This window comes from Caloenas nicobarica, chromosome 12, assembly GCF_036013445.1.
Source record: "Caloenas nicobarica isolate bCalNic1 chromosome 12, bCalNic1.hap1, whole genome shotgun sequence".
Lineage (NCBI taxonomy): Eukaryota > Metazoa > Chordata > Aves > Columbiformes > Columbidae > Caloenas > Caloenas nicobarica.
In genome coordinates this window covers 2,224,675-2,252,610 of record NC_088256.1, presented here as the reverse complement: position 1 = coordinate 2,252,610, position 27,936 = coordinate 2,224,675, and the positions used below count along the sequence as shown (strand labels likewise).

The 27,936-nt window shown below is 41.1% G+C and overlaps 1 protein-coding gene across 1 annotated transcript; it reads left to right on the top strand.

Annotated features, from left to right (window-relative positions):
- On the top strand, window positions 1-27,359 carry LOC135993526 (SLAIN motif-containing protein-like). The gene is made up of 8 exons (XM_065643453.1): window positions 1-57; window positions 2,612-3,339; window positions 14,173-14,309; window positions 20,707-20,847; window positions 23,520-23,831; window positions 24,023-24,160; window positions 24,283-24,601; window positions 26,306-27,359. The coding sequence occupies exons 2-8, from the start codon at window positions 2,630-2,632 to the stop codon at window positions 26,370-26,372; spliced, it is 1,824 nt and encodes a 607-aa protein (XP_065499525.1). The 5' UTR covers window positions 1-57; window positions 2,612-2,629; the 3' UTR covers window positions 26,373-27,359.
- Window positions 27,360-27,936: the final 577 nt, after the last annotated feature.

The window sequence follows — 27,936 nt, the reverse complement described above, 5'->3', positions numbered from 1 at the left end:
GGCGACGGTGGTGGTGGTGGTGCCGTCGGGGAGGGCGCCCATCGGTGGCCGCCGCAGGTACCGTGAGACGGGAAGGGTGGGGAAGGGAAGGGAGAGGTTCCAGGTGGCCGGAGCCCTCGGCTCGGCGGGGACCAGCCGCGCCCGAGCCCCCCGTGAGGGTCGCGCTCGAGCCTGTCCGGCCCCTCACAGCCCCGCCGCCCCGCTCCTCACGCAGCGCACCCCCGCCACCCCTGGGGTGCCCGCCCGGGCCGCAGCGTCCTCCCGGCGGCCCCGCTCTCCACACAGCGCCGGCTGCGACCCTCTCCCCGCCCTCACCCTCCTCCTCCCCCGGTTCCTCCCTCAGCGCGGCCGTGCCCGCGCACCGGGAGCTGTCCAGGCGGGAACCTCCTCCCCGCCGCGGGGCCGCGGGTTCGCCGCCCGCCCGCGGCGGAACGGGGGTGGGCGGGGGGGCCGTGGCAGCCCCGGCTGCGGGGACCCACACACGGGGGGCGGGTGTTCGCCCCCCCCCAGCCGCATCTCCGCCGTGCTCAGGGGAGCCCGTTAACCGGCCGTTAGAAACCCGGATGTCTTTCTGAAAAAGTCCAAATTATTGTCTCCGACACAGGAATGGCTTGAAATGTGGCTTCCTTCTATTTTTTCTTTTTCTTTTTTCAGCCCATTATACAATGAAATTAAGTCTTGCAGATTTGTATTTTTTTTTCCTGCTGTATCCTTGGAGCTTTATTTAGATTTTTTTAGACTTACCAGTCGTGGGAAGGAAAATGCAGTTTTTGCTGCTCCTCAGCCTTAGAGGGGAACTGATTTTTCGGGTGAGCGATCTCATTACTTTCTCCCTTCCTTGGGTCATTGTCTTTTGCTTTACCAGGAGAACTCTTAAGCACTCCGATGGTGCATCCTCAGCGAGTTACTGAGCAATAGCTTTGAAATATCTTTGGAAATCATGCTAGTTTGGTTACTCACGGAGAGATCGGATGCAAGGAGATTTTTGAAGTGGGCTTAGGAGTAGGAATCGGATTGCTTGGTAATTACAAATTAATTTTATTTTCCCCAAGTCAGAATGACTTCAGCAATGCTTCTTATAGGCATGATTTTGAAATCTGTGTTTAGAGTGCGATGCAGGCAGCTCTGTTTACCTGTAGCTCATCCTAAGTGCTGTCCATGTTCATTATTAATTCAAATATGTCTTAAAATTTTCATCTTCTATGTAGAGAACCAAAATTAAAAATCCTCTCAAGTAAAACCATACAAACAACAAAAACAAGCAAAAAAACCTGTATATTTTTTTTAGGAAACTTACTCAGCTAGTGCTGTTACAAGTAACTAATGGGGAGATGCTGAGGTGTGTATGCGGGGGTGTCTGTATTTTTAACCTTCCTTGCTTTGTGTACTTTATGTGACATTTAATTTTTGCGCTCTCCTCTACCTGCTGGCAGTTAGGCCTTAAAAACAGGAGAAATTTTCAGACAGCAAAGGGAGGAAGGAAGAACATGTAGACCCGTGAAAAATCAGCGTTCAAATGCAGTTGTAAAGCCTGCATCAAATCTTTTAAATTTTGAATTGGCTGTGTTGTCTGTCTCCCTCTTCTGTCTGTCGATCTGTTTGCCCTCCTTCTGCAAAACAGAAGGGATTTCTTTTAAGGGAAATCTATTTTACTTACTCTGTGGGACATCAGTCTCATCTTAGGGGCTTTTCAATGAAGAGTCTATTCAGAAATGAATGCACACATTGAAACCGAAACCTCATGTAAATCACTAGTGTAAGGAGAAATCAGTGTTTGCTTAATATTCTGTAAGTGCTGTAAAAGTGTGTGTTAAATGCACCGGCATTATTTTGTGGCTTTGCGGAAGCCTGAACACCTGGGCAGTTGAAGTCTGCCTGACGATGCTCTGCAGGCTCTTCTTCGGTCAACACAACCACAGGTTGCACTTAAGACAGTAAAAGCAGAGATGGTTTCATGTTATGAAGCTTATTGGAATCTGTGATACATGGTGTGATGTGTTTATTTTTTTTCTGTTTTTCACTGTATTTGCATCAAAGAGCTTGCCTCTTTTCAGTAGTAACAGGAAAATATACCAGTAAAAACACCAGTTATGTGTATTTTCGTGTACATGGTAACTGCAGTTCCTGTCATTAGTCTTTGGTATAAGTTGACACAGAAATGTTTTCAAGTTTTTTCTGTTTTTGCAGGATAAACCTGGTAAGGAACAAAGGATGTTTTTACCATTTTCTTAATGCTGTCATTGTCTGACGTCAGCACCTTGCTAATTATGTTTCCTGACTTTGCTCAGTCAGTCATTTTCTCATGTATTTTGTTTGTAAACAGATGGAAACTAAACTATTGTGCATGATTAAATCAGCTTCCTTTTATACAGTCTAATTTGTAGCATAATAGTTGCATATCCTAGCTATTTAAAATGAGTAATTTGTGCTTGAAATGCTTCATACTAATTTCAGTTGTTCTTTTTCAATAGATTTTGATTAAATTCAGCCACCGTGTACCCCTGTAATTAGTTAATGCTCACAAAAATCAGAATTTTTGGTGTTTAATTCACGTTTGCTTAAAATATCGTGTATCTTTGTGGAGCTTTCATATGTTTTTCATGTCTCACAGTGAAGCCGTGTGTTTTGGATGATGGTAGTTCCTGGAAATGCCCCAGTTATCCATCAGGATCGTGCTCTGGAGCCTGACTTAGGGCGAGACTCGACGGCGAACTCTGCCATGGGCCCTGATGCGGAGCCGGCGGCCGAGGAGGTTGGAGCGGAGCTGGAGGAGGTGCGAAAGCTGCGGGAGCTGGTGAGGAGGCTAGAGATGGAGAGTCAGCACCCAAGAATGAAGAGCAGCAGGAACACGCTTGGGACAAACACACAGAGCGACATCCGCACTGGTGTGGATAACCACGACCCTGGGCTCAACGGGATGGAAATTAATAATAGCATCAATGCCATAACCGAGAAGCAAGAATTGCAAATAATGGCAGATCTGCACAACCAGTTAAGCAAAATAAGGAAAGAGGAAGGAGAGAACAACTGCTTAAAAAAAGACATAGATGGCCAAATGCGATACAGTTGCAACAGTGCCACTGAGGAGTTGTCTTCCAACGTGTGTAAGGTGGAAATGAAGAGTGATGATAAAATCAGATGTTCCTCACTTGTGGATACAAGCGATAGCACAGAGCTTATGGGAAACCTGGTCATTGCAGGTGTTGATTCCTCAGTTAAAATAAATGAACAAAATCCCAAAGAAAAATGTGGAGATCTAGAAAGTCTTTCAAATAACACAGATCTGGATGAAGTGACAGTGTTAGAACTTGAAAATTGCACTGAAGAAGAAGATTGCTGGTATGTATCTCAAAACTTCAGTAATACCTGGAACTTAGACTGCTGCTGTTGAGAGTTTCTGTGTTTAGGCGTGCATTAATTTTTAAGGGTATAAGGTGATTTCTATATAGTGTTTTGACTTTTAGCAGCAAGAATGCAGTTCTCATTATCGTTTGTTCTTAAGACCGTTGTGCCGGAGTATTATGGGTTTTTAAAAAAATAATTTTAATTATAAGGCTTGTCTTTCCTCCTTTCTTCCTGACGCTGCTGTAGCAAGCATGGAAAACTTTCTGTCCGTGTTACTTTATTTGGACTTGATGATCTTGAAGGTCTTTTCAGACAAAAACAATTCTATGATTCATGCGTACAGATGAGTGAATAATGGAGTTTTTAAACTTTGTACATAACTGTCAAGTACTGTATTTAAAGAACTTTGTAAAACACAAACCGAAACCTCAGACTGTTTAGAATTTGTGGCTTTTGCTCGTAGCTAAGAAGACACATCATTTCAATTTCCTGAAAACTGCTTCTCTGCAGTTAACCTGTTTCTTTTGTTCGGAGACATGAACTGAAGCCGATCAGTGATGTCATCCTTAACTGACCTGACTGTAGAACTCTCCACCAGCAGCCTCGTTCAGAACTTGTTTTATAAACAAGCAGATTAATTTCCCTTGCCCTTCCAGAGGTGGTTAAAGTTTGAAGCTCCTGAAATGGCTGTGACTTGAGATTTTTACCTAGAGTTCTCAATTACGAGACATTGTAGGATAGCCTCGGGGATCTGTACATTGTGGTTCAAAATTGTTTAGCTAGATATTATTCTGGTGGCGAAAATAGCATTGCAGAATGGTTGCTGAATACAAAACAGATCTTAAACTCTAAAAATTCATTAGCCATTATAAGTGAAGGTAAACGTTTGCTAATGCAATGGAGTTCAGCCACGTAGTGATGTCAGCTCAAGTTGAAATTCAAAGTTATATCAAAACCAGGGTAAAGTATTTTTGAGATGACAGTTGAGGGAAGACTGACTTTGCAGTGTTAGTTTTGGAAAGGAATGTATAAAGTTAGAAGTGTTCTTCAAATTTGAGTTTCTTCTTACGTGTTCTATTTCTGGGCATTCAGAAAGTTCATTTGCACACCTCTGCTGGCTGCAGATGGTACAAGTGGCTTCTCCTTTGGTTTTAACTTCTGCTGCCAGTCGTGATTTTTCTTCTCTTTGCAAGCTTTCTTTTAACACCCAAATACTGTCTCTAACTTGATCACTGAAACTCTTTAGCATACCTAAACAGCATTATGAGCAGATTTCTTTTAAAAAAAAAAAAAAAAAAAAAGCCCCAAACCAGATAAGAGCATATTTTAACAAGTTGAATTTGGAAGACATGCTCCATTATTTCCCTGTTAGTGAAAACAGCTGGTTTTATCTTCATGTTTATATAGCCTGTGACACGAGAGATTCTTCAAACTATATTGACTTGGTAAAGAAACCATTTGGAGTCAGAGATTTCCATGGGCAGTGAATACTGTCCAGTGCAGTCAGGAGATTCTGCACACAGAGGCTCAGTTTATAAACCTCCCCTTGAGCTGGTGGCTGATAAGGTTGTTCCTCTTTACCAGGTGCCCATCTCACTAGGCCTTGTAGGATCTTCATGTTTTCAATACCTCTCTTTTCTTGTCAAATTTGGTTAATACAGGCTAACAGATTAAAAAGAGGTGCCCCAAGGAGATTAGATAATGGTGGTATTATGGAGGTCTTGTGCAAGTTCTGTTATCATACATTCCCTTTGATCGTGTTGCATTGCTTCTGTCTGTTTTGTTTTCCTTTTGTCGAACAAACCTGGTGAAAAAAGAAGCAGTTTTTACAATGTCGTCTTGTTCTAGAGCTCTTCAGCTAAACCTCAAGTGGGGAACGAATAATGTATGTACAATCAATAGTGCACGGCTATTCTTATTGCCAAATATCCTAACTTCTCTTAGTAAGCACATCTCACATACTGTCTGTGCAGATATTCATGCATTCATTGGGCTTTTTTGAAAAACAAACAACCCAACAAAAAAACTCCTGGTGCTGTATGGATTTAGGATCAACTTTAATAAGGTGGCTTTGCTGACTGGAGGAATTTTGTACTGCTTGAATGGAAGTAATATCTAAATGTGTCAAGCAGTGTATTAGTCAAAGTGAATAGCTTACTATATCGTTATATTTGCAATTCTTTTTTAAATGTTATACATTGGGAGGGGGAAACTGTAGCTAATTTTGGAACATATTATGTGTACTTTGATACTTACGATTTTTGGTAATTTCTGAGAAATTCACAGTGGCTTTGTTTTTTCCTGTCACTGCTGAATTGATAAATTTTAACAGCCTGGTGTTTTTGGTTCTCTGACCTTTTCTTTAATATTATCTAGTAGAGGGGATGATGGTTTATACCTTAAAGAAAACGAAGAAGTCATTTTGTATTTTAAAGTATGAAAGAGTTTAAAATAGGGAGTGGAGAGTGGGAAGCTTTCAAAAAGAGAGGCTTTAGTTCTTTTACCTTCATGTCATTTTCATTTTACGAAGACGCCCAGACTTTAGGGTAATTTCTGTTGTGGTATGGTACTTGTGCCCACGACTTCTCAGCAGGCTTGAAACCTGTAGTTAGTTCTGCTGGGTGGATTTTGCTACTTGAGCCGAAGTGGTTACAGCAAAAACTAGTGCCCTGGAGCATGAGGGAGTGAGTCAGACTATTTGGTACTTTCCTGTGCAGGTGCAGAGTCTCCATTTCTGCACTGTGTTATCGGGTTTATTCAGATCAAACTTGCAAACGTTTCTGTGCAGCTTCCTTCAGCTTCAGCAATATTCATGTGGTCAAAGGTTTTGTTTTGAAAAACAACATTGCAACGACTGAACTCCTGTGAAACATGAGGTACCTGTAACTCTGTACTTCTTTGGTGTCTGTTCCTTGACTTGCTTTCTTGGGTCACTTTCTCAAATAGCTATTCAAAATTGTAAATATCCTGGAGACCCAGCCAGGGGAAAGTCGGCTTCCCGTGCTGGTGAGCTCAGCATGAAGCTTCACTTAGACTTCATGGCTGTTTGCCCGTTACTGGTCACCCGTTCATTCCCTTGTGCTACAGGTCAGCTCCTGAGCTGTTTGTGGAAAGGCTATTACCTCTACAGAAGGGAAAAAACAAAATATGCCTTCAATAGCGGTACCTTGTTTGTCTTCCTGTTTGTTTTCTTAGGTATTCCCCGTATGTAAGAATTAAGTTGTGGTCCTCTGTGTGTTTAGTTCATTGTTCTTTGTGCAGTGATTTGTGGTCAGCATTTTGTTGTGCATTCCCATGCTACTCATTTGGTGTTTTGCCAGTGGTTTTCCTGGTAAGGCTTCAGAGGGAGAATTTTGACTTGGAATTATGATGAAATGATTCAAATTCCAGCCCCTTCTGAACTGTTCTTATTAACGCGTCATTGGATGAAAGAGAGAGAAATAAATGGCAGAGGTGAAAAGCCTTGCAATTTTTAATGTTCTTTATCCTTTTTACTGGATTAGGCTGTTTTTGCCTCTGTCTCCTTTGATGGAAGGAGCACCAAGCTCTCAGTTCATGCCTCACCTTGAACAACTTTAGGTTTTCTTCTTGTTGGAAGGAAGGAGGCCCTTGAACGTGGCTCTCCAGTATTGCTACAGCTGTTGATTAAGATCTTGATCCAAGTGGCAAAACTGCCAGCGGTTTAACACAGGGCTTCAGATAAGCTTTTATGTATGTTCTTCTGCCTTTTTTTTTTAAGAAAAAAACAAACAAACACACCATAAACCCCAAACAAATCCATGTAACAACCTTTTATTTATGTTTCTTTTAAATTGTTGAGTTCCTTTTAGAAAAGTGTAAAATATGATGGGTGCGTATATGAATGTACAGGTCTACTCAGCATAACATGGTCCTGGTTTTTTTCTGGGGTGAGGAGGAGAAGGAATCCCTGTCACTCGGGTGAATCCCTGTGTTGCTGCTGAATCCATGCCTTGCACAGTGTTGATTCCCAAAAACTTGTCTTTCGGCTGAAAACAGGTTGTGCTGCCTTCACCTGAGCGTTGTGTTGTCTCCTGCTTGAATCCAAGAGTTCAACTCGGCAAGTAGCGCGCCCTCGAAATAGTCTTTGTAGGAAGAAGGAGCATCGTTTGCTCAAATAAGTGACTATTTAGGAGTTTCCTGGGTGTGTGTGTTTTCAGCCATGTCCCCGGGCTTCTGTATTAATGCTTAAGGCATTTAATTCAACATGGTGCAGGTTATCATCATTGTTAGCTTGTTGTACCATCAGAGATAGGAAAAAAAATTCTGGAGGAGTTCCACTAAATGAGGATGTGGTTCTGCACAAAAATATGCCATCTTGTGCTTCTGATTTGGGGGAGAACTTTCAACTCCCTGGTCTCTATATAATCAATTCCTACGTTTCCACAGGCCATGCAGTAGTTTGCCGGTGATGTTTCCTTGCCAGCAAAACTCTACACAACTTAAAACCAGTAATTTGCAACTTATTTTCCCAGACTGATCGTCTTACGAAAACCTTCCAGAGGTATTTTTAACAATAGGTCAGTTAGCTCTGTTGCATTATTTAATGTACAGATGACTTATCAAAACCATTTCCTGACTGTCTAGCTCGTTTGCATAGCGTGTTACCCGCCTGTCCCAGCTGCAGGTACGATGCTCTGTGATGTCTGGGTCAATGAGCTCCTTCCAAACCCTCTGTGCAGCTCTAAGATGACGTGACTGTTGAGACTGCATCTGGAATATTGTGTCCAGTTCTGGGCCCCTCAGTTCCAGAAGGACAGGGAACTGCTGGAGAGAGTCCAGCGCAGCCACCAAGATGCTGAAGGGAGTGGAGCATCTCCCGTGTGAGGAAAGGCTGAGGAGCTGGGGCTCTGGAGCTGGAGAAGAGGAGACTGAGGGGTGAGCTCATTCATGGGGATCAATATGGAAAGGGGGAGTGTCAGGAGGATGGAGCCAGGCTCTTCTGGGTGACAACCAGTGATAGGACAAGGGGCAATGGGTACAAACTGGAACACAGGAGGTTCCACTGAAATATGAGAAGAAACTTCTTCATGGTGAGGGTGCCAGAGCCTGGCCCAGGCTGCCCAGGGAGGTTGTGGAGTCTCCTTCTCTGCAGACATTCCAACCCGCCTGGACACCTTCCTGTGTAACCTCATGTGGGTGTTCCTGCTCCGGCGGGGGGATTGGGCTGGATGAGCTTTCGAGGTCCCTTCCAATCCCTGACATTCTGTGGTTCTGTGTGACCGTCAGGAGCCCTTGTTCCAGTAATTGCCAGTGCCAGAGTTGAATCATCTGAAAAGAAAAATCTACCTGCTTGTGTGCAAAATACGACCTTTCAGGTTAAATTGCTTTTGATGGTGGAGGCTTAAAATGTCTGAGTTCTTATTGAAATGTTGGAGGCGTTGTCTCGGGGTTCTTTGTGTAAAACGAACAGCAGGGATGGTAACCTGGGTGCTGGGTGCCTCTGCCCCTCGCTGCAGCAGGATTGCTGCCAGAGCTGCTCAGCACCCCTCTGCAGGCTATGGATAGCATAATACAACTCCTATATTGTCCCACAAGGTGCCTTTTGATCATTTTATAGGCTGTTGGCTGTGTCATGAGCTTAAGCTAATGAGATATTTAGAGCTTCTGTGACTTAGTGATGAGATTTTTGGTATTTTGTTCAGCAGGATTAGTCACTAGATAGTCATGAAAAAGAGTGGTGCCTCTTCTGGGTTTTGCAGTATAGGTTTTTTTTCTCTCTTTCCAATTTCTGTTTCTTGGGAATAAAGGCTCAAACCTCTACTTGAGCTAATACTATAATGTTTTTGTGTGGAGTGTTTTCCACAGGATTTTTCCTGTTGTTTCCTTTCATGTTTCTATAATTTCAAGACCTCTTTCCACTCCACAATGCTGCGTTGTTGGTGTTTGTATTTCTGTTCAACAGTAGTGTTTAAATTTGAGACTAGAACACCATAAGCACAGCAATAAATCAGAAAAATCAACTTTCTGAAGTCCGGTACATAAAGGAAAATGAAAAATCTGATTGAAATACACACTTTATAGAAGAATTTAGCTGCTTTCTTAGCACTTTCTGAGGTTGTATTTTAGAAATCTAATTTCTTCTAAACATCTTTAGCTACCTCAGGTCTCTCTGTCCTTGCATTGATGTGTATAACTCAAAGGTTTGAAAATGGGTGTAACGTCTGCCCTTTTTGGTACTGCTGTAGCTATTGGTGCTAAGAGCTGTGGAAGATGTAGGATAAACCAAGCCTGTGTCTTAAAAACAGTTTCATTTTACTTTCAGTTTAATTTACTAACATGCCTAGTTATAGATATTTCTGCAGCCTGAATTAGCTTCTTATGATCTATATATCTACAAGTGCAAATATTCTTTGTGGGTAGGATCTTAAATTCTCAGGCAATACTGACTTGTACTCTTACGATTGATCTGTGAAGATGCTTTTTTTTCAGTACAGTGTGCAAGTTGAGAAAGTTATCACATGTTTTCAAGATTCTTGGGGTTTTTTATCGAAAGCAGTATTTTCAAAATCAAACAATAGTGGCTATTAACTCCCATTAATCCTCCTGTGACATTGACCCCAAAAGAAAAATAGTATCTCTAGAAGATGCTCTGGTTTTAGTAGATTGGAACGTGTCAGAATGAAGTGCAAAGAGTTCCACAAATTTATTTTTGAGTGCGTACGTTCTTAATGGAAGAAATAAAAATCTCATGTTGCGCTTGCTGCATGACTGAAACTACTTGTCTGTTAACAGAGGTGTGTTTTATAAAATACTTTGTACGGGACACATAATAAGCAGAAACTAAAGATGCTTTATCTAAGGGTTTCCTCACAGAAGCTGAAGAAAATCTCGTTCGTGTTTAATAAGTTATGCATCAAACCCCCACACATAAAATTGAGTATATATGCCTAAATGTTTACTTTCTGAATTTTGTATTAGGCCCTGTAACTATCTAAATAACTTCTTAATTGTCATTTGCAATTTGACAAAAGAAAATATTCAAAGCATAACCTTTTGCCGTTTAAACAGAACGTGTTTCACATCCAAACTGCTGAGCTGTAGGAACAAAATGCGAGGTAAAGCTTATTCACTAATCGCGTGTTTGTTAAACCCAAAAGACTTTGGCTGACTCATAAATTGGCAGCTGTGCGCACAGTTAATGACATGCCCGAGTACATTTTTTTCCAGCGCTTATTGGATTAAGTTAACCTGACAAATCAAACAGCCTTAGAGGATAAAACTACCAGAAATAACATTCTGCATCTTTTTAAACAGAGCAGAGTGAGTTTAGCTTATCACGTAAACCTCTTTCGGAAGAAAACCTGGTTTAGTTCTGCTGGAAATGTGACACTGGATTAACCTGGTGTTTTTCATTTCTCAGCTGATGGTGTGCAGTGCTGCAGAAGAACAAGCTATGCCAGCACATTTTGAGAAGTTAGCTTGCTAAATACGTAGAACTCTTTCCCAAAGCCATTAAAAAGGAAAAGAGTAAACCTGATGCTGTGAAATCAAACCAGAGTTCCTCTCTTTTTTTTTTTTTTTAAATAAATTGTCTGTCAGTGCTCTGAAAAAATGAGTTGTGCTTACTTAATTGAGTTTTGTGAAATTATGAGTGAGAGTATCTTTTGCCGATAGATTTGTCAGCTGAAAAATGAGAGTCCTCTGGCAAACCACGGAGGATTCTGACAGCCTGGGAAGCAGGTTTTCCATGTGGAAACAGTTCTAGCAATCAAACAAGTGTTCCCGTTTTCAGCTCATACAGTCCTGCGTAGAAGCACAGTTAAAAGCATGGAAGGCGCTGGATAGAACAACTACTAGCTGAAGTAGAGCAGGATTTTCTCCCTTAACCTAAAATATGTGAAGAACAGCGTGACCTGCCCTAAGGGGGCTGTTGGCCTCTTTTTTGTTTTATGGTTTTATTGCTGCTTTTTTGGTCTGAACTGTAAAATAAATCCAGAGAGAGCGAGCACTTTCCTTTTTCTGTTTTATTGGATCAAAGTGGTTGTAATGCTCATTTACCCGTGCAGAAAAGCAGCAGGAGATGCTTGTGGGTTCTTTCATAAAAGATAACGTTGCACATTCAGGGATATTTGCACTCACATTTCTCAGCATTATTTTGTCAATAGCAAATTAGCTTTTGGATTTTTTTTTTATTTGCGTGTGGTTTTGTGTAAAGCTTGGTATGAAAAAGTTTCTATATGAGACATGACTGAAGAGATTGAATCTCTGCTCCCTGAAAAAGGTGGGTCTGGCCAGGGATATTATTCAGATATGTAAATTGGGGACAGCTTTTGGATTGATTTGATTGTTTCTGTGCTTATCCTTACCTGGATATGGGTAAGGAGACAGGGTAATAGGTTAGAGGGACATTTTGATGCCAGTACAATATTTTAAATATCCCGGTTGTCTGTATGTTTTATTTTAGCCAAATGTTGCTTTCCCAGATAGGACACCTAACAACGGAGAGTCCTGTAGTATGTTTCTATATATATTTTTTTAGAAATTAATAGGATAATTACTAAAATAGCTGATGATTTATGTTGGTTTTGTTGGGGAAAGGAGTATTTTATGAATTTCTTGAAAAACGAGGTGTCTGTGTGAGAACAAGTAACTGGAGCAGAAAGACGATGCATCTTGCTGCAGGAATGTCAAAAGTTATTGCTAGAAGAGGGAGCAGGAAGCAGCTGAAGCATGTACAGACATTCCTTGAAATCTTAAAACCATCATCATGATCATTTTATGCTCAAATACTGGATTTTGCACTGAGGAAGGTGAAATATTATTGGTGTGGGGACAGATGTTGGGAGCAGTGTAAATGATGGAGTGTGTTTGTGGTGACCAAGAGGGTCTTGTATCAATTTGAGCGGTTCGCAAGGTGAAGTGGTGCTGGACTGGTACTTGGGAAGAAGGTGATGGTGGAAAAAAATAGCAGTTGTGTGCTCAGAAGAACTCTCTTGCTCTCGCTGGAGCTTAGGACCCATGAAGCCTGTTGATGTGAATTTTCTCGGTACAGAACTGCAGCGCTCGTGCTCGCTAAAGGCCACGGGAACAGTTTGCCAGAGCCTGGTGACACCGATAGACTTGAGAGCTGGACTTCATGTCTGCAGACGACAGCGAAACTTCTCCGTCAGGTTCTGGGGCATTCATAGAAGCACAGAACAGTTTGGGTCGGACCTTCCCAGCTCCCCCAGTGCCCCCCCTGCCATGAGCAGGGACATCTGCACCAGCTCAGGTTGCTCAGAGCCCCGTCCAGCCTGGCCTGGGATGTCTCCAGGGATGCTTCATCCACCACCTCTAGATGGGGTATCTACCACCTCATTCATCCCCCAGAATTTAGTCTCAAAGCATATCCCTTCTAGAAAGATGTTCAATACCTACACAATTTCGAAGGCTTGGAAGTTGTCGTCGTCTTCTAGCACACTTAATTCTAAGAAATTACATCGTGGACAAATTCAGTAGTTTGAAACTTAAATTTAAGAATCTCATGGTCTTGTGAACAAGACCAAAAAAGTTGGTGCTTTCAGAAATTTTCTCTCTGCTTTTTTATTGAGTTGAGAGCTCTTCCAGAAATTGCACAGATGCAGGTTCTTAAGTTCATCATCATAGAGCTTAAGTTTCTTACCTGTGAATTCTATTTATGCTCCTTTGAATGACTTCAGCAGAATACTATATTAAATATGCTTTCGTAGCAATGCATTCGTAGTAAATATGCATATTAAGATTACTTCGCTGGAACTCTAACGTTTAAGTAAGGTGCGTATCATTATACACAGGGAATTTGTTATATCTGTGGGCACATTCTGTTAATGATGACACTTCTTGTTTCTATTCCTGCCTCTCTTGTGCTGTTGAGTAACTGAGATCTCGATACCCTCTACCTGAGAGTGTTCTCTAAGTAATGTGCAAGAATTAAAAACCATTTAACTTTTATATGTACACAATACTGTGGTGTTTTTTTTTCCTCACGCGAAAGTTTTAAGTGTGGTGCTAAATAGCAAAGATGTTAAAATATAGGGTGCTTTTTTTTGTTGGGATTTTTTGACTTTAAAATTGCAAATGTGGGATATGTAAGTAAAGTACTTGACTTACTTTTCAATCTGGCTCCTGTACTGTTTGACCTGTCTTGAGAGAAATTTTCTACTTAAAAAATAATTAATAGTTAAGAAGCTACTTTACACAAGATCAGTTGTAAATAATCCAATACTATAAGTTGATTAAATCTGCCTGTACATAAGGCTAATCCTGTATGTTTATGCAGAGCAATGCTAGGTGTATTAGAACTGTCAAAAACTTAGGCTTTAGGAGAACTTATCTAACATTACAATAAAAAATGAAAGTTAGCATGCAGCCATACTTCCTAAATGACTGAAAATTTCTAAATCTTCCAATTAAATGATTTATCCCTGAAATCCGTGGGGGGTCTTTGTGCTGTTCAGAGCTGCGGGAAGATCGGAGACAACTGTGGCCTGCAGTGCAATACAGGTGGAATATCCAGAGCTGGGGGGGTGTTTAATGAAAAATACAACAGTTAGACTGGAGAAAGTGGATCTTGAATCTCAGGTTAGAACCATCTCCTCACCATTGCTGTCTGCCATGAGATGGCTGTGTACTTTCTATGGGATGCCATCTTTTAAGGAATTTTACTATTGCAATAGCCAATTGTGTTTCTGAGTCAGAGTATACAACTTGAACTTTAATTTTCTCCGCATTTTTTTATTTGGAGAACTTTTCTATGGCTTACTGTTACTTGTGCCTTAGTAAATGCTACTTTGGCTGTAAGCTTTGAGTTAATGAGCATTTTTTACTCTCCTTTCAATCCTTGCAAAGGCTCTATGTGTCGCCGAGAAAATCTACGACAGATCAGAAAACAGACTCGCCTTTAAAATGGTGCCGACAAGTGCTGGATAATCCCAGTCCTGAAACAGAAGCAGCCTGCCGAACTCTGATAACCAGACTAGACCAAGGTATGAAAACTATAATAATTGCTGCTTCAAGTGTCTTTTATTTCCACTTGGGTACTTTACGTTACTGAGAAACAGTAAAGCAAAGGAGACATGAAGTTTGTGGTTTCTGTAGTGGAGAATATCTGCAGAGATAATAAATGTTTGTGTACTGCCGTCTTTGTCGTTATATAAAAATGTCCCTGCTTTGGGTTTACGTTGGTAATGCCTCAACTGATGAAGATAAGAGATCATTCTGTAAATGTTAAGAGAACTGCTGATTGTAAGTAACAGACGAAACAAACTGAACTACAATGTTTTGACTTTTTTTTTTAAGACATAAATACAGTCATTTCAGATGAATTGCCAAATTGACCACCTTACTTTGTTCTTTTAATATGTTCAGAGCCTAAAAGCTAAAATACATTTACTGTTTTCAGACGCTCTTTTATTTTAATATTTAAACATTTTTAATGTACAAATATGTAGAGGAAAAATGTGCTTTTGGGTAGTGGGGGAGAGAATCATATGAAACTATTATTGCAGCTTTTTGCTCTATAAGAACTCCTAGTGTTGCTGAGTGTTTCTTATTCTTACCATATCTTACCATTAGTATTTTTACCTCAGTAAAATAGTTTTCTGATGCTAAAAGTTTACAATAACAAACCATTAAAATCTGTGACTTGAAGAAAAGGTGTCACTTTTGGAAACCTAGTTTTCCTTCCAGTTTTATCATCCCCTAAAAGCACTTTATGGTGACGTTCAGCTGTGTTACTTAACCACTGAGGGAAAACCCCATGCTTAATCTGCCTGAAACCAAAATGCTCCGAAGGGTTCTGTTCACTAGTCACATAGTCAGTATTCTGGGGCTGTAGGGTTGTTTTTTCTTCTCTTTTTTCAGAGCACAGAAGTACCAATCCCATATTAGCTTTTCACTGATACAAGAGCCATTAGAATAGGTGCAGAGTTGACTTCTTTACAAAACCAGGAGGTTATTCTATTTCTACATACCTGTAGTGCATCACTTGAACCCATCTGGTGGATCTCCTGCCTTTGTCTTTTCAAATATACTCTGGGTTTGTATGTAAAATGTGTGAGTTCTGGGCTGAACTTCTGATAGCCAAGACACTGAGGGGTTCGAAGTGAATAAATAATCATTTTCTATGTTTTATAGCTTTCTATAGCACATAGCTTTACTTTGGAGCTGGAGGAGGATTAGTTTTATTAATATTATTTTCTTCTAACAACTCGTACTTGAATAGCGTCGCCGAGCAGGACACGTTGCAACCTCATCTGTCTAGTTTGACTGATGGACAGGTAGACATAAAAGCTGGGGTCAGCAGGGTTTGAAAAAGTGACGTTTCTGAGAGAATTAATGTCTTGAAGTTCAGTGATGGTCTCTACTGCTAAAATATAACCCCCAGTTTGGTACAAAAGTTGTCATCTGGCTGACTTTGTCTTCCATGTGAATGCAATAATTTTGATTTCAGTTTGACCAGTAGTTTGACCTCAGTGATTTAAAAAAAATTTTTTTAAATTTACATACTAACAGTGTCTTGCACTGCTTGTAATCGGGCTTAAGTCAAATTTAGCCTTGAAATTCCTGATTTGATGTAACTGAATGAGTTTGAGAACAAACTTCATTTACTTTTATAAACCATCTGCACTTAAAAATTTAAATGAAGATTCATTTGATTAACTCTTTGCTTTCTGTCTGGAATGTATCAGGCTTTATTTGTACTCTGTCATTCCTTTTTAATGAAAAATAGTCTGAATTTATATTTGTGGGAGAAATAAAAAATAAAACTCTTCATATAATGAATCTTCATTATTTTCTTAGCTCCTTTCCTCGCAATGCTTAGGGTTTGGTGGACAATTCTGCAGCCCCTTGAATATCTAGAGATCATAGACCGCGTCATTTCCATAGCGTAGTAGCTGCTTATTTCCAGTAAATCACTAAGCATGGATACAGTAAGTTTTGCTACCTGGCTTCTTTTTGATCATTTCACCAACTCATATGTGAGTCTGTGTGCTGAATAAATATTTCAGAATGTTGTTTTTCATATTGATTTGCTCTCCTTTAATTATTATTCAAAATAACATGTGTAAACATAAGGTTCAATGGAGTTCTTTAAAATGAAGGTGGGGTGTCGAAGTGACAGATTTTAAGAAAACAGTCATCTTTGAGGACGAGCACTGAAACTTTTCAGAAATGTATGGCTTTTTTAAAGCCGAGTTTGTCAGTAGTTATTCTTGGAATTCTTCAGAAGTGACAAAACAAGTTAAAGGGGAGAGTGTGCAAGGGAACAGGCGCTGCTTTGCTTCCTACGTCTTGTAATTGCCGCCATCGAGATGTCTTATTTGAAGTACCTCTGTCACAATAGTTAATCTTGTTTGATCTGATGCGTTCCTTTATCTTATGCTCTTTGCCTTTAAAAAGAATTTAATAACCTTTATGGCTTTTTTTTGTATTTTTTTTCCTTCTAGCCAGTAGATGGAAAAACCTGTATTGCAGTCCATTGGCATCACCAAGCGCACATAACTTGAATACAGAGCCAGGCTCCTGTAGCAATGCACTAAACTCTCCCGGGCATCTCAAATCGACTAACAAAGCACTACTAACCTGTGGCAGCTCAGGTATGGCATGTGTAGAGCAGCACAAACCTGTAGTGTTTAAAATGCAAGGAGAAGTACTAATTGACACAGGGAAAAGTTTCCAAGAGATGTGTATCTCCCGATGGGGTTTTCTCCTTTTAATTTGCTCACTTACTGACCCAGGTCTCATCTGTTATGTGGGAGGAAACGTCCTTGCATTCTAAATTTCTTGTAGTTATTTCATGATTTTTGTTTTTATAACTTTCTATATATTTATAAGTTGCACTAATTTTAAGTGACTTAAAATAGAAAACACCTGTTGGGGCAAAGGAAATATTGCTCTTGAATCATGTTATCATACGTAGGTGTTAACTTCATAAAGTTACTTGGATTCAGTTTCTGGCTTGAGAGTTTGTGAAGTTTCTTTTGAAAATATTAACACAGGCAACAGAAAGAAGCCTGGTGCTTCAAGATAAAAGGCACATTCTCCAGGAGAAGCCTTTAAACTGGCGGAGTGGGCAGCGAAACGCAGAATAACAAAAGCTTTCCATCAGACTTAATTGTGTTTGGAGTAAGATTTCCTACCTTGGAGGCAACTTATAGAAGATTCTTATTAGAAGCCTGTATTTGTGGGTACAATAACGAGGCTTCTCCGAAATGGCTCGGCCTCAGGGCGGTCTTTGCATTTAACTACTGCCTGAGGAGCCCAGGTAGGCTCTTCCAGGAGCTTTGTTTATTCTTGATGCAGTTCGTGCTCACTCTCCTGGGACAAATGTTTTGCCTCTTGGCTTTATTATCAACAGTTCCTTGATTTATTTTATTTTATTTTATTTATTTTTTTTGTGTGTGTGTGGAAATTGCTATATCCTAATCTGCATGTTTGAAAACATAAAGCATGTTTAACCATTTCTGGCTTGAAACTTGATATTAAATGAACCTTTTTTTTTTTTTAAGATCAAAAAAAAGGGTTGCATGTGGATGCTTTCACAGCTGCAGGTATGCTTTTGAGATCTGCTGCTTTTCTGCTATAAATAGAAATTAACACTTATCTCTGTTTTGCAACCAAAAGGATGTGTGTAGGACTGATTATTTTTGCAACAGGATTCTCCTGGGAAAAATCCCTAAATCAATTTATTGTTTTTAATATGAGGTTGGTTGGTGGTCTAGATGTCTAAGCACCTTTTTGCACAGCGTTACTGATGTGTAAAACCAAAGTCTCTGTGCAACTCCTAGGCTTCTTCATTTGCTCTGCAAATCTCCTGAAGTTGTCAAGGGTACCAAATAAAAAGCCAAGTACAGAACAGGCTTTGTCCACGTAGAATGGTGAGAGTTCGCTTCATCTGTTTCGTGGCTCTTCCCTTGGGGCTTGTGTACGTGCTAACAGGAGGTTAAAGTTTAAATTCACTCAAATCTAATTTTATTTCTAAGAAGAATGAAGCTTCTCTACCATTCAAATAAAAAAGGTTTAACAGTAACTTCCCTTAAAAGCTAAACAAAAAAAAAACCTTTTACAAAATCCAGATGTGGTGTATTTTGAAGTTTCTGTAATGAAAACCATAATCAGTTCATCTTGCAATGTTGAGCCACAACAGTTTTTACTGATGAAAGAATGTGAATGTTTTTCTTTCCCTTCTTGACTGTTTTTAAGTAAACCTGCAATTTGAGATGCAGCAGCCAAACTAAACACACACAATGGAATTGGGAACTTGGCTTTTTAAAAAGCTGTGTTCGAGATACAGCTGCATTAAAAAATACAGCTTTTGGTATTAAAAAAGGTGGTGGTCACAGCAGGAAACCTGTGCTTATTCATTATAGAACCTACTCCAGGTGCAGTCCCTGCTCTTATGTTGGCTTTATTTCAACTGCGTATAACGTCTATTCCTGTCACTGGAAGGAAAAATCAGGATTATGTTACGCAGCTGCTCAGTCTCGATACTGGAGTGTCTTGACTTGGGGTGTGGATTTGTGTAACACATGTGCACAGACGCACCCTTTGCGCTACAGTCACACTTCTTGCGCTATTATGCCAGCATCTTGAAACCGGAATAACTTGATGCCTTTTCAAATGAGGAATTTGAGGCTTGCTGGTACAAAACAGTGGTTTTGGTGTCATCAGGCACTGCTCTTCAAAATGGGTTGAAGAAATAATGTTGGGTACCTGCTGCTTTTTCCTGCCTGAAGGGCACTAACCATTGCTTGAAAGGGTTGCTCAGCAATGTTTTTGAGATGTTTTGCTGAGAACAGACAACGTGTTGTATTTCTAGCATCGTTGTTGAGAATTATTCAGTAGGTGCACGGCCTTCAAGACTTCTTAGAACACAGCCGACAAAACTGCATGAGCTGAGGCAAAATCAATGGTAAATGACATCATATAGATGCTTTGGGAGGCTGACTTATATTCTCGATTTGTCGGCTGGTGTGCTACAGCCTACTTGTTGCTTTTTATTTAAGTGATGATCTTGAATTCCTGCTTGAGTAGGATTTGTATTTCTTAAGTCTACTCTAGCCAGAAGTGATGTTAAGTGTTCTGAGGCTCTTGCATATCTACCGGCTTTATCTGATCTTCTGTCAGATCATGGGTGTTTTGGTTTTTGTTTGGTTTTTTTTTTGGTGGGTCTAAATCTATATAGTACTAATTGCAACCTTGTCTTTACAGTAATGATGTACTCTCTCCTAAAATAGCTCTGTGTGTTACATGGTCTTATGTGTCTGTGTTCAAGCGTTTCTTACGCTAGGAGCATATTATGGAATTTTGCAACAGTGGCATGTTTGTCATGTAGAGGTTTTGACACTTACTAATCCTTCTGTTTTTCCAAAAGTTTTTCTAGTAATGTGGCTTGTTTATTTTTTTTGTTCTTGTTCTTTATATATATATATATAAAACAAGAACAAAAAAAAAATAATATGTATATATGTGTGTATATACATATATATATATATATACACATGAAGCCATATGGTAGTTATAAAATTTCTGTGCACTGGGCTACTCGCGAGCCTCCCACATCTGAAGGACAAGTCCCTGTGTAACCCCCAGTTCCACAGCTCGTTCTCATCTCCCTAGTTCAGTGGCAAGTAGTGATGCTCTTGTGCCGTGGAAAATACTGACCTACTTAAGAAAAAGTGCTAACAGTTAAAAGTTTGCACTTAATTATGATTATAATTTTTTTTCATTATTCTTCAAAAGGCAAATTATTTGTTGCTCTTCCCTAAATGCCTGACTTTTGGAAAGATCCCTCCAGTTTGTTTTTCATGACCTCCTTCCCTGTAAGAGAGTTTGGTTTATGATGATAGGAAGAAACTGGATAAACCTCAGGAACAGGGAGGAGGCAATCTACTGTAAACTCTACTTTGCATAAGCAGATTGCATGATGGATTTTTGAGGTACTGTACTCTGAAAGCCATTTGGATCCTTTTATTCCCATGACTGCTCACCAATGCCCTAGCAAGCACTTCGTATATTAATACATAATAATTTTGCTGCTTAGTATCTAGATCGATAGTTGCCCCTTTCTCAAAATAGGCAGGGATAATACTGATCTATTAAATGATGTTTCTAAGCTCAAAATTACCAAGCATCCCTTTGCCACCTTCTGGACAGAATTCCACAGTTTTTTCCCCACACACTCTGCCTCCTGAAGATCACAGGTGAAAATACTGAGCATTGCGTTCTCAAGTAATTTCTAACTTCTTAATTATTTTCCTAGCAACCATACCTCAGCTTCACAACTGCACTGATTTTATTAGCAGAATACTCTGCTGCTCTTTGTTGTTTTGTGTGGGGATATCAATGCTTTTTCTGTCCGTTTGTCCTTCCCTGCCGCAGGTTATCTGAGCATGCATTCTGCACTGAGCTCTCAGTCGTCGGTGGACAGTGAGCTGAGCACCTCTGACGACTCCATCTCCATGGGATATAAACTGCAGGACCTGACGGACGTCCAGGTTATGGCACGTCTTCAGGAAGAAAGTACGTGACAGCAATCTCCCTTGTGTTACGGTTTTAGAATTGTAGAGGAATGCAGGTGGATTCCAACTGGTTTTCTCTCCCCAATTAAAAAACAATTTAGTAGATCACTTGAAATGTTTGTAATTTGCAGGGGCTTCCTTTAAAAATCTACAGACCCAAACTGCCACTTAAACTTAGCAGTTGTGTAACATTCTCAAGATTACACTTAAAGTATTCTCCAAAAGCCCACTTTGTTAAATACTTAAGTGCCCTTTAATCACAGAATCACAGAATGTCAGGGATTGGAAGGGACCTTGAAAGCTCATCCAGCCCAATCCCCCCGCCGGAGCAGGAACACCCAGATGAGGTTACACAGGAAGGTGTCCAGGCGGGTTGGAATGTCTGCAGAGAAGGAGACTCCACAACCTCCCTGGGCAGCCTGGGCCAGGCTCTGGCACCCTCACCAGGAAGAAGTTTCTTCTCATATTCAAGTGGAACCTCCTGTGTTCCAGTTTGCACCCACTGCCCCTTGTCCTATCACTGGTTGTCACCCAGAAGAGCCTGGCTCCATCCTCCTGACACTCCCCCTTTCCATATTGATCCCCATGAATGAGGTCACCCCTCAGTCTCCTCTTCTCCAGCTCCAGAGCCCCAGCTCCTCAGCCTTTCCTCACACGGGAGATGCTCCACTCCCTTCAGCATCTTCGTGGCTGCGCTGGACTCTCTCCAGCAGTTCCCTGTCCTTTTGGAACTGAGGGGCCCAGAACTGGACACGATATTCCAGATGAGGTCTCACCAGGGCAGAGTAGAGGGGCAGGAGAACCTCTCTGACCTACTGACCACCCCCTTCTAATCCTCCCCAGGTCCCATTGGCCTTCTTGGCCACAAGGGCCCAGTGCTGGCTCATGGTCATCCTGCTGTCCCCAGGACCCCCAGGTCCCTTTCCCCTACACTGCTCTCCAACAGGTCATTCCCCAGCTTATACTGGAACCTGGGGTTGTTCCTGCCCAGATGTAAGACTCTACACTTGCCACTCTATAATACTCCATCCCAGATTGTCTCTGAAGTACAGATGAAGTTTCATCAATAACTGTTTCATAGTAGCAGCAGTTTAAACAGCAGCAGCTCCCAGTTGCCCATCTGGTTGCTGCCCTTCACCGGAGCAAACACGAGCACCTGGGTGACCACACTGTGCATTGGTTTGGGAAACTGAACCAGCTGAAAAAATAACCCAGCAACATTTTTTGCTTGTAAATTTTTGCTTTTCTGAGCAGGCTGCCTAACTGCAGCCTTGAATCAGATTAGAAGCTTAGACTCCACTTGACAAATTCTTTATTTCACAGAAGGTGCAAGTAGTATTTTACTGCTGCGTTGAGTAATACCAGGAGTACTAAACCAGAAGGAGCTGAAATGACAATTTCAGTTTTGCTTTGGTAAAGTGCTCAGAGACAGCTCTGCAAATTTAACTTAAGCATAAAACATGTTTGTGTCCCGGTGTGTGGGGATTTCAGGGCCCTGATCCAGTTCCCATTAAATCCTCAGTAAACTTTCTATTGACTTCAGTGTGATTTGGATGGGGGCCTAATTGAAGATCAAGGTGGAAAAATGTGGTTGGCTCTGTTTGTCTGTGCAAATTAATCATTAATTTGATTTACAGGAAATAGAGAATGAAGTTCTCTGTTTTTTGTTTGGAGAACACTTACTTTTAGTACTGTGCCTTTATAAATGAAAAAAATATTATGATCTAAGAATTAGAATAAGACACCAAAGAGAGCAAAAGATGTTAAGATCTTTTTATCACTTTATTACACCTGAGCGCAGCTGAGGAAAAGTTGTAATAAAGTGAATAAAGCAAATAAGGGCCTTTTTATTTATAAACTTGAATATTTTCTTATGCTTTATGATCACTTAAAAAAAAGTCAAGGAAATTGTGTCCCATTACAAAGTTTCCAGTGTAATATGAAAAGCACCTCATCCTCAGAGTGATGGAAGCTTTTCATATTTGCATTGCGAAGGGAGGAAAGATGGGAACGCTTGCTTTTTTTTTTTAATCTCTGCAGTGAGGGGACTACACTGAGAAAGGAGTTTTTCAGAACTTGAACTGATGCCTTTCTCTGAACTCCCTTCACCTGGTTTGGTAAATCAGTTCTTGGCAAGAAGTTGCTTATATTTGGTTAGGCAGGAAGATTTAAAGGCATCATTTGGGGGAGGACCTGTAAATAAACCAACCAGATACACTGTAGGTGTCAAGAAAAAGCAGATGTTTTTTCACTTGGAGGCAGAAGTTCAGATCTTTGTTTCAACATGTGAAATGCTGGTGAGTGCATAATTAATTGAACTAAAAAATTCATACTGTCAATTAGACTCCTGTACCTAGCTAACAAAACAGAGCTTGCATGGCAATATATAGTCCACAACCACAGCTGCTTGTATATGTGACATAAGGAGTAATTCAGGTCAATTTGAATATTAACTCTTTGTTCTAATTAAACAGTACTCATATGGGTGACACTGTTCCAGTTTAGAGATTCCGTAAGCTATGAGTGTCTTCAGTAAAGTTATTAACTCGACTCTCCTTCCAAGGTGAAATGAATCACTGATTAAATCATTGCTAGTGAACTTGCGTTGCAACTGGGTAAGGAATTTCTATTTTAAAGCGTCGTGACTTTGAGCCATGCTCCCTCCATCTCCAGGCCTGCGGCAGGACTGTGCCTCCAGCTCCGCGTCTGTCTCGCGTCGCAGTTCCAGCGCCTCCTTGCACTCCCTGCGAAGAGGCACCTACAGCGACCAGGAGTTCGACACGTACAGCCTCGAGGACGATTACGATTGCTCCCTGTCGTACCGTAGTGCTCACAGATATTCACCGTCTCCGCTCAGTTCCCCCCGGTGTCAGTCGCCTTCTTCCAGTGCAGATTACGGCAGGTCGTCGACTTCCCGGATCCGTCCCCCACGGAGGTCGGTGCAAAGTCCGATGCAAGACCGGCTCAAGTATGCGAACAGCGAAGGTAAACTAGTTGTGTGCTTTCAATATGAGTCCGTGAAAATAATTTTGACATATACATTTCAAAAGGGCTGTTGTTTACTGGAATTAGTTACATACTTGTCTACTTCTAAGTGCATATGTTTATCAAGACATAGTATAAACCATTATGCATCTCTGGAAGCAGCAAAAAAGAGAATTTGCTCTTGATTTCAGAGGAGATGCGCCACAGCATGCCCAACCTGGCCAGGACGAGCCTCCGAACGCTGGAGTCTGTCCGGAGCAGCCGGAGCTTGGAGTCAGATCTGCAGGTGCCGAGCAGTCGAATTCCAAGAACTCAGCAGCGGTCGGCAGGTCAGCGCCATGTCTCTGTACACAGAGCTGGTTTCCTTTTGTCTGTTTAACTGGTACCCAGAAGCGTTCTTAAAATACCGTTGCCCCATGCGTTACTCTTTCTTCTGTCGTTCCATTTCTAGGTCTGGCTCCCAGTAAGCTCAGGTATTCCTCCACTGCCGGGCAGTCTCCCCTCACCGTGCGACAACCGATGAAAGCGGCGTCGTGCACAAACTCTCTGTTAACAGCCAGGCAGCCAGTAAAAGCCTGCGGTTACACAAGTGCTGTCAGTGGAGTTCGAAAACCACAGGCGTCTTTGCTTAGTCCAGGCTCTTCCAGCAGCACTTGCACTACCAGGAGCAGTAACATGGTCACTGCGGCAAAAAATTCACCCCTTAAAGCACGTGCGTCTGTTGGAGGAACCTCGGTGCCCAAGAGCAAGGCAACGCCACCATCCAAGAGGTAAGTGTGAGACTTCCAGCCTCACAGACTTTGAATGTCTGCAGATTAGGAACTTTTTTATAAAGTGACGCTTATCTCGGATTTTAAAGTGTGACGTGGGTGTAGAGTTGGGTCAGAGCTACTGATTGAGATGTAGGGTTGTGGTTGGGGAGCCCTTACAGAAAGGGTAGGACTTAACTGGAAAACTCATGGGCCCCCAGTCAAGAAGCAAAGTGTTGTAGTTGATTTAAATACTGCTAAAATTAAATTATGTGAATGTACGTGTGAACTGACAGGCTGGGACTCATCAGCTTCTGGGTGAGATTGCCCATTTTTACCATGTAATCTGTGACCGAACCATTCGATGTTTCAGTATTCCATCTGTTTAAAAAAGTGCTCTTTTTTTTAAACAAGGCTAATTATCCAGGAAGATGAAGGGGCATAGACTCAAACTTCTTCTATAAAAAAACGAACATTATGGCACATATTTATTTGGTGCATACATCTATTTTTGAGAAGGGGGAAAAACTCTACTATTAATATAATAATCTTCTCAGGTGGCCTACTTTGGTGCCTCTGTAACTTCGCTACTGGTAAAATAAGTTTGGTGTGGTTTTTAATTTCTTAGTCCTTAGGTAGGACTCTAGGTGGGTATTGTCCAAGGCCTAATGGCTTTTAGAAGTGTTTGAAAAGTAGGACAAAATGACAAGGATTGTCTAAATCATGGTTCTGTATTATTATAGTGGTTTCATACAACAAGGTGAAAGCAGGGTCTATATTAATTCCAAAAACTTAGAATTTTTGTTCTTTTTGCACAAGTCTGAACTGATTTAGGGGCCACATGTTAATCCAGAAAGATGCAATTGATCTTTGGACTTCATTTTTTTGACATTTATTTCTAGCTTTTAGCTTTTATTCTTAGCTTCCTAAACATTTAGGCAGTCGATAGCTGAAGGTTGTAGATAGTCTAAAGCAACAGCTGTTTAGTTAGAACATATTCAGTGTCTTTAAAGAATAAGGCCTCTAAAATGCTTCTAACAATGACGTGCTTTGACAGCTTTATGCCATTTTAGCAAAGTGTCTTCTTATCCTATGGCATCTGCTGTGCTTTTGTGTTGGTAAATCCACTACCAAATTGTCAAAAGTGATTTTTTAAAATTTTTTTTTTTTTTACAGCTATCTGTAGTACAACTCTAGTGTAAACTTTTATGACCGAGGGAAGTCAATTTGATTCAGTATCAGACTAATAAGCCATAAGCACTTGTTGATTTTTAATGTCCCATTGTAACCTTCAATAAATGGAACTGTATCTACTTATTTAAAAAAAAAAAGAAAACAAACTCAAAAGGGAATTTTTAAACTCTTAATTTGTAGTAGAACTCTACGTACAACCTGAATATCTTTCACGTTTAGCCATATTTGCAAGTTAAATTATTTCTCTTGGGGGGGAAAAGACGCACAACAGTGTCAATAACTGAGCAGAGCAGGATCAATATATCAGTTTTAAGTAGCCATTAGTAGTCAGTATGGTCCCTTCATCTCTCTGAACTGCCTGGAATTGCTGCTGTGGTGTCTGTCCTGGTGCGTGGGACATAGAGCTGCAGCAGACACATATTCACCTTGGCAAAAACCAGGTGTTGTAGAAGCCCACCGTAAACTAAACCCTCTAACGAGCATTCCCGTGCACAGCAACAGGTAGTGACTTATTTTTGTCTCTCAAAGCAGATTTCTCCAGTCAGCACAGACGGCTCAGGCCCTGGATGAAGATTCCTGGAAGGACGGGTGTTACTGACACTGCCGAACACACAGCGCTGTGACACAGAGCCCAGCTGGCTGGGCGTCAGAACGTCACTGGGAAATGACGAGAGACCCGTCACAGCGCAGGCTGGTGTATATAGTTCCTATCCTCACCTTCCGCTGTTCTGCCCAGAGCCCAACCTCTTCCTGGCAGAGCAGCCGACTGCTTTACTGTGTTCCCACTGTTCAAAACGTTGCTGAAATCTGAGTCTTCCTGTGAAGACTGAAAAGAGCCTTATTTCATATAAACCTCTACTTGCAGCCCTTTGGAAGGTTTGTCACATGAGAACTCGGTAGGTGACCTGCTCCTGAGGACACTGGAGGCTGCTGCTCATCCTGTTTGTGCCAGAAAGCAGCTTCGAGCCGTTGCTGCGGCACATTGCAGCACATTGCACAGCAGCAGCTTGGGGAGACTAGAAATAGTTACATAGGTGTTAGAAGCAAGACTTTTTAAATTCAAACTGTTGTACTCTAATATGTCTGAAACTCAACTGGTTTTGTTTGTGGTGTTTTTTTTTTTTTACTTCTGTATAGAATGTATTTCTGCTACTTTTTATTGTTTGTTCTAGAAGATAAGCAGGTTTTTATAACTGTAGTACACTTTGAGCTGTTGTATTCAGGTGTGTGCATCACAGGTCCCGAGTGAAGGAGCAGTACACAATATTTGTGTGGGGTTGCGAACAGGCAGCTGCAGGGACAGGTGATGCTACTTGAAAACTGTTTATCAGCATCTTCCTATCTCAGATGCAGAACTAACAAACACCGGTTAAAAGTGAACTTTTAACAAATAACCCCCCTGACTGATTTGACTTGAAATGTTTCCCTTCACTCTCTTCCAACTGGCCCCTGACTGCCCTAATTTTTGTAGAAGAGTTTTCTACTGTCTCTTTGGCTGTGAAGGATTCTGTCTCAGTGTCCTTTTCCTCAGCAAGTGCTGGATGCTATGAATACAGTCTTAGTACAGAAAATATGCACTGATAGCAACGTTCTCCCTGCCATCAATGTGATTTTGATAGTGTAGTTTAATAAAACTGTTATGGTGCTGAAATAGATCTGCTTTACTCAACCGGTGTGCCTGACTTCTGAGTGGTTTTTGTGCTAGGAATGAGGCTTTTCGTGACCAACTGCTTCTGCACTTTGGCTCTTGAGGCTCTCCATAGGTAAATGGGTCTCCGGGGGAAGTCTCCTATGATCCCAGTCTTGGATTTCATGAGTGAGGTGGGTGTTAGCAAAGGAGAGCTTAATTCACACCACTGGGTTCATGTCTTTTCTCAGTGAACATCCACAAGCAGCCTAAGCAGAACAAAATAGAGGAAAAAAACACTTGCAAATAGGCAGCCCTACAGGCTGCTTTACAGCAGAGATCACTTTGTGCATCAAGTTTGTTTTAGAAAGAAAAAGAAGAGGAAGAGTGTTGGTATCAAACTGCTGTCCTGTGTCACGCACTCATGTCCCAGAGAACACAGGCCTGGTGGACCCCACAGGGAGGAGCCATTAGCAAGGGTGGTCTGTCACCTCTTGCGATGCATCTGTAAGCAAGCAACCGAAAAGGGTTTCTT

What these genes read in the sequence shown, in the direction of transcription:
- LOC135993526 (XM_065643453.1), top strand. Translation starts at nt 2,630, where the DNA reads ATGATGGTAGTTCCTGGAAATGCCCCAGTTATCCATCAGGATCGTGCT. An exon ending in CAAGTATGCGAACAGCGAAG is followed by an intron (nt 23,832 to 24,022) that starts GTAAACTAGTTG and finishes TCTTGATTTCAG; the next exon opens with AGGAGATGCGCCACAGCATG. An exon ending in GCAACGCCACCATCCAAGAG is followed by an intron (nt 24,602 to 26,305) that starts GTAAGTGTGAGA and finishes CTCTCAAAGCAG; the next exon opens with ATTTCTCCAGTCAGCACAGA.